The sequence below is a fragment of the Schistocerca nitens genome, chromosome 2 (assembly GCF_023898315.1).
Source record: "Schistocerca nitens isolate TAMUIC-IGC-003100 chromosome 2, iqSchNite1.1, whole genome shotgun sequence".
Taxonomy (NCBI): Eukaryota; Metazoa; Arthropoda; class Insecta; order Orthoptera; family Acrididae; genus Schistocerca; species Schistocerca nitens.
Genome location: NC_064615.1, coordinates 273,919,991 through 273,936,782, shown reverse-complemented (window position 1 = coordinate 273,936,782; position 16,792 = coordinate 273,919,991). Strand labels below are relative to the sequence as shown.

At 45.6% G+C, this 16,792-nt stretch overlaps 1 protein-coding gene across 1 annotated transcript in view; it reads right to left on the bottom strand.

Moving 5' to 3' along the window:
* LOC126234981 (uncharacterized) overlaps nucleotides 1-16,792 on the bottom strand; it is a 551,742-nt gene that overhangs the window by 162,899 nt on the left and 372,051 nt on the right. Inside the window, exon 4 of the mRNA XM_049943720.1 lies at nucleotides 5,291-5,484. Coding sequence (XP_049799677.1) covers nucleotides 5,291-5,484 — 194 coding nt within the window. The remainder of the gene's footprint in view (nucleotides 1-5,290; nucleotides 5,485-16,792) is intronic.

The window sequence follows — 16,792 nt, the reverse complement described above, 5'->3', positions numbered from 1 at the left end:
ACCATCAAGGAGAATGTGAGCTCAGGAGCGCCGTGGTCCCGTGGTTAGCGTGAGCAGCTGCGGAACAAGAGGTCCTTGGTTCAAGACTTCCCCCGAGTTAAAAGTTTTAACTTTTTATTTTCAGACAATTATTATTCGTCCGTCCGTCCGTCCGAAGCGATCACTTTTTTGGGAGTGATTATCACATCCACAAGAAAACCTAAATCGGGCAACGTAGAAGAATCTTTTTACCCATTCGTCAAGTGTACAAGTTATCGCACGGTTTTGCGGTGCGGTCGCAAAACACAGACACTAAACTTATTACAGTGAACAGAGACTTCAATGAACGAACGGACAGATCATAACTTTGCGAAAATAAAGAACGTAAATTTTTCACTCGAGGGAAAACTTGAACCAAGGACCTCTCGTTCCGCAGCTTCTCATGCTAACCACGGGACCACAGCGCTCCTGAGCTCACTCTATCCTTGATGTTGCCTATCTTGCGCATGGACTACTCAGTTTGTATATTTTGCTTATTTTTTCATAGTTCCAAACAACTTCTTCCTGTTTTCTCGATTGATCTGTGTTCAATTTTTCAAGATCTACCCACTGTGCCAACTTACAACTGAATCTGAGGGGGGTGCGATGGGGAGGTTCCCTTGTGAGCACCAAGGGGCTTAACTTCTGAGGTCATCAGTCCCCTAGAACTTAGAACTAATTAAACCTAACTAACCTAAGGACATCACACACATCCATGCCCGAGGCAGGATTCGAACCTGCGACCGTAGCGGTCGCTCGGCTCCAGACTGTAGCGCCTAGAACCGCACGGCCACTTCGACCGGCAATGAGGCATGTATTGTAGTACATTCACTCTCCTGTGAAATTTGTTGTCAAGAACGAGTCAGAATATGGAAACAGTAGTAGCAGCCATAAATATAGCACCACGGAAAAAGAAAATAAGTACGGTACAACTACACTATTTATGACTAACTGCTGAAATCAGTATCTACCGCAAAAAATCTAGGATTCACTATCCAGAGCTACCTTAAAAAGGATAACCACATACAACAAATAGTACGAAAAGCGAATGTGTCAATGATTCATAGGAAGGATTTTAAGAAAATCCAGCTCGCCCACGAAGGATGTGGTTTACAAGGTGCTCGGTCTTGAGTACTGCCGATCAATCTAGAATCATAAGCAGGTAGGACTTATAGAGAGATACAACGAAGAGGGGTGCGTTTCGTCATAGGATCGTTTATCGGTGGGAGAGCGTTACACAGATGTTCAAGTAACTCCAGTCGCAGACGTTAAAAGAGAGGCGTTGTGCATCAGGGAGAAGTTTACTATTGAAATTTCGAGAGAATACTTTTCTGGAAGAGCCGGACAACATGCCGTGTTACTTCTTCCCACATACATCTCGCGAAATGACCACGATGAGAAAAATCGAGAAATTAGAGCCAATACAGAGGCTTGACGATAGTCATTCCTCCCACACTGCATTCGCGAGAGTAACAGGGAAGGGTGGGATCAGTTAGAGGTACCAGAAGTACCCTCCGCTACGCACTGTCAGATGGTTTCCGGAGTACTGATGCAGATTATCCTGCACTATCCACAATTTAACGTTACTTTTGGAAAGAAAGAAGCACGGCATCCATCCATACGAATTGAATATTTTGGCATATAAAGAGCGTTTTAAAGACTGCAGAAATCATTCTACACTCTTACTTCAGAGATACATGTGCGCGAGTGGGTTAGATTTACTAAATTTTATTGCGCATTTAGGGTAAAGTGAACTTGAAATACATAAATAGTCAGCGTGTAGACATATTTGCAGTAAGAAAACTTATCCTATTTGCAAATATCCTGTCAGGTTCTATACCACTGGAAGTTGCTAGAAATGAGGTAACTTACTAATTACAGCATTGGATCCGCTTGCGAGCCCTCTAAAAGATTGGGCAGTCCATGTTCCGACAGATTATTTAGTATGTAATAAGAAGAGCACATTATGAACAAATTGTAGAAGTTTTTACCAGCTGATTAAACTTTAAGTATGATAGAAAGTGAGTTGCTGATAATCTTTAACAGATACGTGACGCACTTTCATTTACAAATCAGTTCCTAAGCATTTTTGGACACTTAAATGATTCTTTTTCCTTGTTTAGTTTAAGGATACATCTAGGAACTTCTGTCAAGCATTTTTTATGAACCATTTACATTCATGTCTTCGGCCGGGAATCTCACTGACTGGAGTAGAATGATCTTTAGGAATGGGTCCCGCTTCGAACAGAGCCCCATTGACCAGCAAAGACGCGTCTGGAGACGCCACGGACAGTGGCAGGATACCAACCTGTCACCCGCCATATGCCCCGACAACCAGAGGTTTGGTGTGGGGTGCCATTTCTTTTCATACCAGGACTCCTTTGGTTGTCATACGCGGCACCCTGTAAGCACAGCGGTACGTTACTGATACAGGGTGACACGCGAGAGACGGACGGGTTTGAACTGCGTAGCGCTGAGGGCACGGTGGTGGGAGGTAGTCGTGATGGGGATAGTTCTGATCTACACAGGACGCCATTTCATTTACTCAGTCACTATGCAGCAGTGGGACTTGCAACGTCGAGTGTTTGTCTATGACAGTTTCGTGAAAAGCGGTGAGTCTATTATTGCTACGCAGCGATTGTTTAGTGCGCGGTTTAATGTCGGTCGACATGGAGCTGTTCCGAGCCGTAACAAAATACTCAGATGGGTGGAAAACCAGATCAACTGGGAACATACTGGATAAGAAGCATCCTGGCCCGAGACGCAGAATAACGATACCAGAAAATGTTGAAAGTGTAAGGCAAGCGGCAGTCAGAAGTCCAGGATGCTCAGCTAGACGTCATGCTAGTGAGTTAACGAATCAATCGTGAACCGGTTAGACGAATTTTGCATAAAGAATTAAAATTCCATCCCTACAAAATACTCATTGTCCAACAACTTAAGGAAACTGATTTTGCTGTACGAGAAGACTTCGCTTACAGAATGCAAGTGATTTTGGGATCAAATGAAAATGAAATTTTATTGATGAGCGATGAAGCTCATTTTCATTTAAACGGGACCGTGAATAAGCAAAACCTACGTTACTGGGCTCCAGAGCATCCACACCTTATCCACCAGCGTCCTCTACACTCAGAAAAAGTAAGTCTGGTGTGCTCTTGGCTCTGTTGGCATTATTGGACCTTTTAAGAGAACGGGGCCCACTTACTGTTAATTCGGTTCGTTACATTCGTATGCTTGAAACATTCTTGAAACCAGAACTAAGAAGACGATGAATCCCTTTAAAACTCGTTTGGTTCCAGCAGGATGGGGCAACATCGCAAACCGTCAACACTTCAATGACAGTTGTCAGACGCATGTATCCTGGCCGGATTACCTCACTTTTTGGCAATGTTCCTTGGCCTCCCAGGTCTCCCGACTTGTCAGTATGTGACTTTTTTGTGGGGGTACCTTAAGAACTTTGTCTATAACCACAAACCACGAAATTTGGACGAGCTGAAGAATGAAATCATTCAAGAAATTCAAAATATCCACGGGTGTGCTGCCGGTCTATAGTGTCCGTGGACACTATAGACCGGCAGCACACCCGTGGATATTTTGATTATCAAATACGCCGGGAGAAACTCAAGAATCACATTCAAGAAATTGCTGGCATCCCTGCAGAGATTTTGGGAAGAGACTTGAGTCCTGCATTCGAAATAATGGACATCACCTTGAAGACATTATTTTTCACAAACAACTTTGTTAATTAAAATGGCAAATAATGAGCTTTGATTTTGTGTAAATAAATATGCATTAATTTTAAAGTCGGCTGAGTATCATTTCATTAGAAACCGTCCATCTCCCGTGTATCATTCTGTATTATATGCCCCGTTTTGTTGCCCTTCATGGTAAGCCATTCTCGGCTTTCATTTCAGCAAGATACTGCCAGCCTGTACACGGTGAGTCGACACATCTCCCCCACTGAGAAAGTTTAGAGCATTATGGGCAGGGCCCTCCAACCAGCTCGGGATTTTGACGATCTAAAGCACCAATTGGACAGAATTAGGCACGGTATCACCCTAGGAGGACATCCAGCAACTGTGTCAAATCATGCGAAGCAGAATAACTGCATGCATAAGGACCAGCGGTGGATCAACGCATTATTGATTTGTCCAGTTTGTGAAGCTCTTTCTCCTGAATAAATCATCCAATTTTTTTGAAACTAATTGTTTTGTCAGTACACGTACATCTCATCTACTGACTTCAGTCCCATCCTGATACTTCCTTTGTGGAGACTCGTTCTTTTCTTTTTGTCTTGGATTGTGTTACACTGGGCACAGATGACAAAGATCCATCAGATTACCCCTACATTTGTGGCCAGAAGTTTAATTGGTGATGCAAATGTCATTCTGTGTCGGTAACAGGTGTCATGTAGAGACAATATTCCGATACTCTTGGAATGTGCTCTAGAGGGGTGGAGGGAGGAGCTTCTCGCTGACGGCAAGGTCTTGGTGGATATGGTTCGCCGTTGCCTTCCTCCGATCGTAAGTGTCAAGTTGGTATATGTGTTGTGTGAGTGACTGTGTTGATCGACTGTGTTGATCGACTGTGTTGATCGACTGTGTTGATCGACTGTGTTGATCGACTGTGTTGATCGACTGTGTTGATCGACTGTGTTGATCGACTGTGTTGATCGACTGTGTTGATCGACTGTGTTGATCGACTGTGTTGATCGACTGTGTTGATCGACTGTGTTGATCGACTGTGTTGATCGACTGTGTTGAGTGACTGTGTTGAGTGACTGTGTTGAGTGACTGTGTTGAGTGCTTGCACAGTGTAGTGCTGGGTTTGTGTTGTTGATTAAAGGCAGAGTGGGTCAAATGCAGTGCCGCGCTGTAGCCCGCTCCTCTCGAAAAGCATGGAGGTGCCCACGGAGCTTAACGTCCCAATCCGGCAGACAGATCAGCATCAACACTCCCTTTCTTCATGTGACATTGTGAAGACGTTTGGAATATGTTCGATACTGGTGTTCAGGAACTTTACGCCACTACCTCTCCTCCCCTTGCGATCGAAATACTGGCAATGAAAATTCCATCCACCACCCGGGTTCGAACCTGTTTACCTCTGAGTCTAGCGCCACGGAACGCGCGTGCATTAGCGACCTCGTCTATGAAGGCGGGTTCAGGGTTCATACAAAGATTCAAAAGGACAGAGGATATCCACAACAGAGGGTGGGGTGGAGTGCCATGCAAAACGGAAGGTTACACCTGGAGGTTCTGTAGGCTGGACTCACCTGGAAGGCGGCCGCGGGAGCCTCGGGGTCGGTGCCCAGCGTGAAGGCGCGGGGCAGGGCGGGGTGCGGCCGCAGGTGGAGGCGGCACAGCGGCAGCCGCAGGCAGCAGCCGGGCTCCGAACCCAGCACCTCCAGGCTGCCCGCCCGCACCTCGCAGTGCCGCGACACGCCGTCCCACAGGCAGCGCAGCACGCCTGCAACGAGACCGTCCACTGCTGCAGACTGCCCTCAACACAAACGGGGTGTCCGTGGTTGAAGTTCCAGTTTCACAACGCTGTAGAAAGAGAGCCACTGCTCAGAATAACGTCAAATTTGAACAGTGTATTATTGATGTGAGAGAAGTCATCGCAAAAAAACGGGAATCTGAGCGTCAGAATATGCACACCAACATAATTGTCCGCAGCTCGTGGTCTCGCGGTCGCGTTCGCGCTTCCCGAGCACGGGGTCCCGGGCTCGATTCCCCGCGGGGTCAGGGATTTTTCTCCCGCCTCGAGATGACTGGGTGTTTGTGTTGTCCTCATCATTCCTGAAAGTTGCGAGGTTGGACTGAGCAAAGGTTGGGAAATTGTACGGGCGCTGATAACCACGCAGTTGAGCGCCCCACAAACCAAACAACATCATCATCTTCTTTACAACCACCACCACCACCACCACCACCACCACCACCACCACCACCACCACCACCAACAGAAGGGCGACACACGGTTGTTCCTCAGTTGCCGCCCGAGTCGCTCAACATGATTGTCTCCGTGAAAGACTGCGCACTGTTAGTAAAGCTATTTCACAAGAACGGTGACTGCGCGCCAGTAATCTTGTAGACACTCGAGGGTGTGAAAAAAGGCGTTGGTCGGATGTCTGCTAACAGTCTCGATAAAATGATCAAAAATTCGAAAAGACAGGTTCTTCGGAAGTGCCATGCAGCACAGCGAGAAAAGCAGTTGATTTGACGCCTGTCGAAGATGTAGCTACATCGTTGCAGGAGGGATCGAGCGGTGGTGTGCAAACATGCAGTGCGCAGGGAATTGTCCGAACGTTGGACACGCCTGCGAGAGCGGTGCATAAAATCCTACGAAACATTCTGCACTGCTATCCATACAAAATCATCCATGTGCAGGAGTTGCTTCCTGCCGACCTGACAGCAAGGCAAACTTTCGCTTTGGAATTTCCTGCTCACGTGGAAGTGGACAATGGATAGCTATGGAACATCCTGCGGATAGACAAAGCCCATTTCCATCTCCAAGGACATGTCAATAGGAAGAATTGCTGGATATGCGCAACGGAAATTCCGCACGCACATCACCAGGTACTACTTCATTCTGCAAAGGTGACTGTGGTGCAGGTTGACGGCATCGTTTATCGTAGGGTGGATTTTCTTTTCGAGAAGAGGAGTCCTGCGGGTCCTGTTACCCTTTCGCATCCTTTATTGTAGGGCTTCTTTTTTTCTCTCCGAGGAGATGCATCTGATCTACATCTACGTGATTACTCTGCTATTCACAAAAAAGTGCGTGGCAGAGGGTTCAATGAACCACCTTCAAGCTGTCTCTCTCCCGCGTCCAGCGGGTTCTGTTAGCTGTGCCTTAACTAGTAAACGCTATGAGAGTCTTTTGTGCACGAACGTCATTCCAACGCTTCAACAACGTGTACGTGTGGGTAGCATAATATTTATTTATTTATTTATTTTTACAAGATGGCGCTCCTCCGCACTTTGCACAGCCAATAAAGCGGAAATGATAGAATTATCAGCTGTCATTTCCCTACCACCTGGCCCTCAGGCTCTGGGGTTATCTGAAAGATATTGTGTTTAGTGCTCCAATTACGAACTGAAGACACGCACCGTGAGTGTGACCCACGAGGAACTCCAACCTGTTGTGGAACAAGCGTTTCGCAATTTCGACCTGTGACACAAAGCGGTGTATAGCAAACTGAACATGTCTTGTGTCAGTCTCATGACTGTTAGAGAACGGTGTCATTTTGCTTTTTATGAAGCTTTTGGTCTCAGGCCGATTAAAAATCGGTTGTTCCCATCTGATGTGGTAGGACCTTGCCGTGGTGAATCGGCTTACCTAATTAACAGTGCCACGTCTATTGACTGCTGAACTTGCGTAGTCATGCTCAGTCAACAGTACGGATGGAGTAATGCGGAAATCGAACCACAGCAGTTGGTTTGCGATTCATCTGTAATTTGCACCCGACCTCATTTACGTTCAGACGCTTACAGCGCCGTCTGTTGCTACAACTTTCGTTAAATCTGTGTTCCATGACGTTTCACCTGTGTTAACAATGCTCTCTTCAAATTTGACATCATTCTAGGAGGTGTTTTTTCTTCTGGAGCGTTTTGAACCTGAGACTTCCATTACGGACACCAGGTACATTGTACAGCAGGTGTCAAAGTGGGTTAAAATGGCTCTGAGCCCTATGGGGGACCGTAGCGGTCGCGCGGTTCCAGACTGAAGCGCCTAGAACCGCTCGGCCACAACGACCGGCGTCAGAGTGGCGGTCGCGTGAACATATTTGAGGGGTTGTGTCATGATCTGGGAAAAAAAAATTTTTCACCCTTTTTTAACTTAACCTTACCTTTCGACAAGAGTGTTAACATTGTTTTATGTCCAATAGAAGTTGAAAGACTAACCACTTTCTGGTTGCAGGCATTCATACCTTAATGCAAACAGTCACAGTCCTCGATCGTGGATATATGTCCAAATTCATTTGTTGTAGCGATCGGCCTCTGTTGTCTCTACTTTGGCCAACTTTTAACTGCCTGCGTTCCGCCTGGGTTCGACAGTGGCGCTAGTGGACCAGCGATGTTGAAGTTCAGAGCATCTCTTTGCGGATAGCTACGATAACAGTTGTTTATGGTGTGTGGCATTCGGTGATCTAACAAGTTGCGGAGTTTCAATCGCTCTGTGTGTGTGTGTGTGTGTGTGTGTGTGTGTGTGTGTGTGTGTGGTGTGTGTGTGTGTGTGTGTGTGTGTGTGTGTGTGTGTGTGTGTTTTAGAAGCTGTTGCACGATTCATAAAATTCTTTGTAACATATTCCAGTATTTGTACCGTGCTTCGGCGTACGAAGTCGAAAACGAGTGAATGAGTTGTGTGAAGTTATGATTCTAAATGTGTTGCAGAGCGGAAAGATGGTCAGCATTGGTCGTAGTATCATCAGTCTTGTTTTATTGCATATGTATGTTTCAGATAGCAATGTAGCTGTAATCAGTTCCTTGTATGTAGTTATGTTAGGCATGTGCAAACATCAGGCCAACGGAGGCTGTAGCTTTTTTTCATTTTTTGCGGAGAGAAAGGGGGGGGGGGGAGCTCAATTGGGCTAATGCTTGTGCATGCCCAAGGCGATGGGTGACGACGACGACGATTCATTCTGAGATATTTGAAATGACTTTTGTGTGTGAGAGAGACATTTCTGGATTAAGATCCACTGCGGAAGTACTAGGAAAGTACACCTCGCCTAGAAAGGCTCTCGCTTACAAATACGGCGCACAGACGTGTACGTTCAGTGTGTTGGCTTAAAAGCGATGACTAGTCGAAATATCTCGTGGACAAAGCGAGAGATTTACGAGTGAGTTGGTGTCTGAGTAATTTTCCGTAGCACTCGCCGCCATGGCTGGGCGCGTCGCTCGTTTAAGTGGCGGATGAGTTGTGATCGCGCTCTAATGGAACGGCCGCGTAAAAATGAAAATAAATTTAAGAAAAACAAAAAACAAAATGGCAGCGTGATCGGCGCGATGCGCGGCCCAATTCCAGCCGCCTCTGGCGCCGGCCGCGATTAAATGGAAATCCGATGCACGCTGGAATAGCTGCCGGCGCTCCAGTGTGGCGCGACGTGACGTGAAATGACGTGGCAACACCACTGACGTCCATCACCAACACTGATTATCACCACCATTATGAAAATTATTACTGATATTATCACAATATTGTAATTACGACACCTACATGATCGTTCTCTAATGGGAGTCCCTTTTATGCCAGTTTGTACATGATTTGCAGGAGCCTCACTAAATAACCGCTTCAGTCTGGCTGTTCAGTGTAACCTTACGCCCCTCCATTAGTCGGTAAGCGATTTTTTCGAATTTTGGATCTGGCAAAGGTATATCTTGACGACCAGTTTTAGATTGTGAATAATTTTAATCCATATTTGCTATTTAAGAGTTACTCGCCCTTTACTTATCATTATCATCAACTTTTTTGCGATATTAGCAGGTCCTCTCTTTCTCCATTTCCTGCGATCCATTGAGCTTTTCTTGATGTTGCTATAAGTGCCATCGACCATCCCATCATCTGGGCTCCTTCCTCAACCATATCATTCAGGAATCCTGCCTCACTTCTTTCATTCCACATAGACTGTTTTTATAAGCCTCTCCTTCTTTCTTAATGTATGTCCAATACAGTTCCTTCTTTTTCTTTTTTTACATCCAGTAATTGTTTTTGCTCTCCCGCTCTTCTTCGTGCCTCTTCGTTTCCACTGTGTCTCCAACTTATTCCATCCCCCGCCATGTGCACATCTTGGAATCAACCAACCTTGCTCTTTTCTTTCTTCTTCAGCGTCCTCGTTTCAGCACCATACAGGAGGACACTTCACACAAAACATCTTATTAGCATTTTCATCAAATCTTTTTTCCATATTGCTGCAGAAAATTCTCGTTTCCTCATAAAATGCCTCTTTTGCCACGGCTTTCCTGCTTTAAATTTCTAGTTGCTCTTCCTACCAGTTTCTGTCCTGCTTCCGACATATTTAAAACTTTGCAAATGTTCTAATACTTCGCCATTCAACATTATATTTACCCATTTCCTCTCAGCAGCGTTGTATATTGTACGGGGGGCCCATAAACGACGGAGAGGCTTCGTCCCGTCGTAGCCCTCAGTGGTTCACAGACAACAGGCTACAGCAGTCCACCCACCTCACCCCCGCCCCACACCGAACCCAGGGTTATTGTGAGGTTCGCCGGACGGAGTGGCCGAGCGGTTCTAGGCGCTACAGTCTGGAGCCGCGAGACCGCTACGGTTGCAGGTTCGAATCCTGCCTCGGGAATGGATGTGTGTGATGTCCTTAGGTTAGTTAGGTTTAAGTAGTTCTAAGTTCTAGGGGACTGATGACCTCAGAAGTTAAGTCCCATAGTGCTCAGAGCCATTTGAACCATTTTTTGAGGTTCGGCCCGCAGTGGATTGGCAAGATGAGGCATTCCTTCTGGCACACACTGCTACAGACCAGGGGGGGGGGGGGTGCGGGTGCGGTCTACCCAGTTCCAGTCTTCCTCTGTTAAGGAGGCTGTCAAGTACAGATGAAGGTGTAACAGCTCACTTGCTACATCTAATCTGTGGCGCATATCTCTGATACTCTCTCTCACCAGTGCCATGCCCGCTCTGCGTTTTATCTTGTTCGCCGCTCTGGAGTTGATGTGATGTTTAATTCTGGCAAATACTGATACCACATCTCCATCTCGACGTCTCAGCAAAAAACAGAGTACTCGGCATCCCCGTTTCCTCTGTCGAAGCTCGTCCAGCTTCTTGATATTCTGGTACGTCTCCTCCTCGTAGAGTCTTCTGATTTAACTCTTCAGGCTTTCCCGGCGATCTAATGGCATCTTGGGTTGTCGGGTGTTCTGCCGGATATCGGCGTCGTTCTTGCACGATATTTCGGTAACGTAGCTCGTCCGCTCGCTGCGACCTGCTGGAGCTCTGCCGTTCCGTTTTCCATCCGCTGCGGTTCTGGTTATTCCCTCTGCGGTCCGCACCCACCAGACCCGCTCCTGGGTGTTCCATTTTCAGCCTGGTGCGTTTGGAGTTCTGTCTGGGTTGCCAGGCGTTCTCCCTGCGGTCCTCTCCCGCTCACTGCGATATTCTGGAGCGTCGCCGTTCCGTTTTCGGTCTGCAAAGGTTCTGGGTGTTCCCTCGGCAATCCCTGTTGTGCATCATGATGATAGGTAATGAGATGAGTCGTGTGTTTCGTTATTTGAATCTCAGTGTGGTACGTTATAATACGAAAGCGGTTTAAATTTTTAGTTTAGCTTTTTGCTACTTAATTATTCCTATTTCAATGAGATCAGCTCACGCCGACATTCTAAGCGGTTATGGCATCAGTTGTGGGAGTAAATGCTAGAAAAATACAAAAAGAAAATTTTGTTTAAGAGATTGCCGTCGTGCCGTAATTTCTGGCAATACCCGTCCCCTGCCTACAAAGGTTTACAGAGGCTCTCGTTAATGTTTTTCTTGCCTAGCACTGCTAGAAGGAAGGATATTGGCGGTGAAATGATTCAGCAACAGTCCAGTGGATCGTTTGAAGAATCGTCTTTCGCTTCGTAGCGAAGTAACACTGCTTTGGTGCGACGTCAGTCACGCCTTGATATCTCAGCTGGTTAGAGCACTGCGTGTGAAAGGCAAGGTTCCCGGTTCGGATTCTAGTGCGGCACAAAGTTTGAAGTAGCCACGGTTTCGAAACAGCGCATATGCCGTTGTAGGCTGAAACATTCATTCTGCAAAAAATTGTAAAAGTTTTTGTTTTGCTCTAGGTTTCCATTCACGTGAACTTGTTTACGAAACACGACGTTTAGACGGTGTATCTTGCCGTCATCTTCAGATAATACCTGTAGAAAGGGCGTCTCTGCTTCACCGCGCTTTTTTCATTCCCCTTATCTCTGCCCACAACCCACCAGCCTGGGGGAGTGGTGGTGGAACGCGATCTGTGAATAGGACTGTTGATAAAAGATGGATGCATCGATATACCGATATTTTTTTCAAAAAACGGAGATATATCGATATCAAAATGGCAATATCAAGTGCCGATATTTTTATTTCTTTCAAAATTTTCGGTACATATTTGAAGCTGTTCGTTTGAAATTATAGCAGAACATAAATTTACATTCACCGTGTGAAGGAGTCTTACTTGTTTTTGAGCTTTCATCACGTCCAATGTTTCTCTTTGACTGTGTGAATCAAAAATCAGTTGCTGAAAATGATGAACAGAAATCTAAATGACAAAGTCGGTCTTTACAGTGGGTGGAGACGCGTGAGGGGAAATGCTGATGTAATTGGCGCTACCAGCAGAAACTGCAATGTTTAGCTTCAGCACACAATTTTGACACTGCAATTACTGGCGTAGCCAGAAATGAGAAAACAGCGAAGTCTTCATGAAGTGTTCTCCACAAATCATATGTGTGACGAAACCGAACGACAGATCCCTCGGAAACCCATTACTGTGTCACTTACAAGCAGTTACCATTGTTAGCAAACTGGTTATAGCCAAGCGTGAACGAGCATCGTTTGCCTTTCACTTCTTGCTCTAAGGGGGATAAGCAGGCTGTTAGCTTCTTGATGAACAGAACATCTATTAATAAATCAATACTTAAATATACAGTCCTAAAACCGGCGGTCTATTTACTACGTGCAGCCGATACTTTTGTAGGCAGGTACGTCGATATTTTTCCCGCGATACATCGGTACCTTTCTTCGAGTGCTGATAATGACTTTTTTATATCCATATATCAGATTCTTGATATTTTTGAAAATATCAACAGTCCTATGTTCGAATGACGGGCGGGAACATCGGTTCCCCGGTACTTTTGCCGGCCGGCGCTTAAGTATCTCTTGGCCGACGTTTTGACTTTACGTGGGTGGGCATTGACTCACACTAGTTACTGAGAGTGAAGCGTTGCCTCCGTTGATCAGACTGTCGACCACACGCGTTTCAACGCCTACTTTAGAACACGATCACATAACATCGAAGTTTGTTGCAATAGATCATAAATAGTGTAAAAGCTTGACTCGCGTGCGGCGAATATTAATCCCGAGAGAAGTATAAACTGCCTGCGAGAATTGGTCGATCCGTGCTACGGACGTATCTCTCTGGAATAAGTAACCAAAGTTGTACATTATACTAGAGGACTTTGTGTGAAGCGATTAAGAGATCGGACGTGTTTTGTGTTGGAGAGATTTTGGTATTGTTGTGCGACGCTGTTAAGCTCCATTGCGAATGTTTAGTTAGTTGATGGCACAGTAAACAAATTCGAGAAAATAATACGCATTCAATGAATGTATTTATCAATTTATGAAAGATTTGACAAACATTCATCAGATATCACGTGACGTAGATCGATCGGAGGTGCAGTGTGGAATGATGATGCGAGCCTGCATCTTTTTACGGTCAATATTTTTCGGAGACTATCTCAGAAGCAATGAACTTTTCGTTGATAAAAAAAGTTGGACACATCAATCCATACGCATCATACAACATAGCACCTAGTTGTGACGAGCGATCTCCGTAGCGAAATAAACACTTTAGAGATATCAGGTGGAGCAATTCCGACGAGGAGTATAAGCGAGATCGACGCTGCTGGACACATCCCGCTCTCCTGTGGTGAACCTAAAACCTAAATAAAACCACTGGAAATCATAACTAAAAATACCAAAAATACGACTAAATAAGAAGCACAGAATTTTCTTAAATTTCTTATACAAAGAAAATAAATAAAATAAAAATATAATAAACTGTCTTAGCAACCCTTTGCAGTCGAAGAAGGGTGCCAGGAGCAGAGGACACACACCGAACTCAGGCGACCAGCGAAACGCGCGCTTGCGGAGAGCATTTTATAGCTGCAGGGAACTAAGAAATATGAGCAAGCGGAAATGCTGACACAGTCTCGTCGTTTTGGGATCGTGTTCTAAGGCCGATGACATGGCCAATACAGGCAGTTCCTTCACTGCCAGTAAAACGTGGGACCCTGCGCTCAGCGAACTGAAGTCACGTAGAAACAGTGAGGGAGCAGAGTTAACAACCACCATGCCTGCCCGGTTAGCCATGCAGTCTAACGCGCGACTTTCCGGAGTGGGAAGGAGCGCCTGGTCCCCGGCACGAATCCGCCCGGCGGACTTGTGTCGAGGTCCGATGAGCCGGCCAGTCTGTGGATGGTTTTTAGGCGGTTTTCCATCTGCCTCGGCGAATGCAGGCTGGTTACCCTTATTCCGCCTTTGCTACACTACGTCGGCGATTGCTGCGCTAACGAGTTCTTCACGTAAGCGTATACCACCATTACTCTAACACGCAAACATAGGGGTCACACTCGTCTAGTGTAAGACGTTCCTTGAGGGGGGAGGGGGGGCTCCACCGGGGGCCGAACCACACAATAACCCTGACGGAGTGGTTCGAGGTGGGGTAGCGGAGGGTGAAGTGGACTGCGGTATTCGTCGTGGGGTTGTGGACCACTGCGGCTGCGGCAGGGACGGAGCCTCTCCGTCGTTTCTAGACCCCCGGTTAACGTACAATACAATACAATACAACGCCCAGCATTCGGCGGTAGCTTTCCCTCCGCTCCTCTCCTCCCCCCCCCCCCCCCTCTCCTGCCACCCACCATCACTCTACCTGTACGCAGCAGTTGATTCGCTGGGAAAGCTTAACATCACATACCTATAAACTGTTTTACAAATCTTAACAAAATGCCTTACTATAAATTAGCTCGACCTTCCTTTTTAAAACACATTTCTGAACCGGTCTGTTTCAGGCGTTGCTATTTGTATATTACCGTCGTGTTCACTTTACAATAATAATGAATTATGTCTTTTTCGTTTGGGACACAGACAGAGGATAATAGATGGCGTGTTGCAGTGTTAGATGCGCTGGAGTTAAAGGCGGTAGCCGTGTCTTCTTGTGGGACACAGCCGACACGTGTGGGGCTTCCCCCAAATGGCTTCTTCTCCTGCATTGTGTCCACGACTCGCCTACGGCAGGCTACTCGTTAGACGCGTGTTTCCCCGTCAGAACTAAGTTCTTAGGTAGGTTTTGCAAACCTCTCTCAGTAGCAATGCGTCATTAAATCTATCGCAGGCAGCTTGACCATGAGGGATTAAGTCAATTTTAAAATGCTTGGTCCGAAAAATAATTACTGCAGTAACTTCTGGGGCACCAGATTTTTCAAATACGGAAAGGCCACGCGAAAATCGCTGTTTGCGAGGGTCTTGGTGTTCGGCTTGTGTTCGAGGTAGGATTATGGGGGTAAAAAGTATTTGGTTTAGCCCGGACCAACGGCCATTTGCATAGCCACTGTTTACTGTAGTTATGTTACAGTACATTAAGCAAGGTTTGCTACGAACCGGAGCTGGCGCCCAGGCAAATTGTGCTAATCGAGTAATTCTTTTGTAAAAGCTTTTAATCTGGTTGAAATTAAAGCTCAGCTAATGGCGGCATTTGTATGCGCACCGTTTGGATTTTAAGTGCAAATACGTGCAAAGAACACGTTTCTATGTGCGGTTTTTGCAGTGCGCCACTTCTATAATTTGAAACTTGTTCGAATCTGTTCGAACTTTGCACGAAGGTAGATAAATGGATGAATTCTAAACATTTCTTTAATCCAGTAATCTTCATCCGTTGTCGAGATAAGACGGGTTGAAGTCGAGCTAAATGTACCACGTAAAATTCGTCCTTACGTGAACAGAATGCGCGGAAACCGTTTAAGTTGAATCAAATAAATAAAAAACTCATTCTTACGATAAAGTTGAAAACTTGCTTTAAAAAATCTAGCTTCATTAGCATTTTACGTTTGTAAAGTAGGTTTTTGTGAGGTTTTTAACGGTATAAAATACATGTTTGACCATCAGCTGCTTTTACTTTAAACTCAAATATCGACTTGTTTCGATCATTTTTTATTTTTTTTTAGGCTTCCGTTCCCCTAATTCTAGGCAGGGTATCATTTTGTCAGCTGGCAAGTTTCGGTCATGTAACATCTTCACAGATAAGGGTTAAAATGGTTTAAACCACAACATTCATTTGTCATTACTTAAATAATATGTAGACCATGTCATGAACATATACGACACTTGTATATTTCAAACTTGTGCAAATCGGTTTAAACTTTGTAAGAAGGCAGACAAATAATGCAATTAATGGTCTCCTGGTTGGTATGTGAAAGCCTCATCCGCTGCGACGGTATGAGCAACACGGTTCGAAAGACAATTAAAAAAACCTATCCCGGATCAGTCGTCTCCCGAGTCAACAAAAGCCTCCGTTGGTTGTCAAACTATGGCGGTCTAACGTCAAAATTATGGTAGAGTAAAAGTTGGGAAGCAGAATGAGAAACACCACATCGCAAAAGAGACGAATATGTCCTGGGCAGAGTGAGGGGTATAAAGGAAGGGAACTATCTTTCCGACTTATCTGGCAGCTTCAAACACGTTTAAACGAAAACATCTTGACATATCCGCGCTTGTTTGTGAGTTAAGCCTAATTCCCCAGCGCAGTGACACACCTGCATCTTTCAATTTATAGGCTACAGTCCCTGATCTTGTGCCCAAAAACCAAAAGAATCGCCAGCCATAGTAAACGATGTAGAGGGTGAAGAAGAAAAAACAAATGCTGCACTTGAAGGTCAGCATGCTATTCGTCATCCAGATTCAAGACAGAAGTTTATCTAGCAAAACCAGATCGCGTGTATTTCGGAAACACTTTCACATCATGCAGCACGTCGGAAAGTCCAGAGGAACATGTATGACCCCACACTACCGTACAACC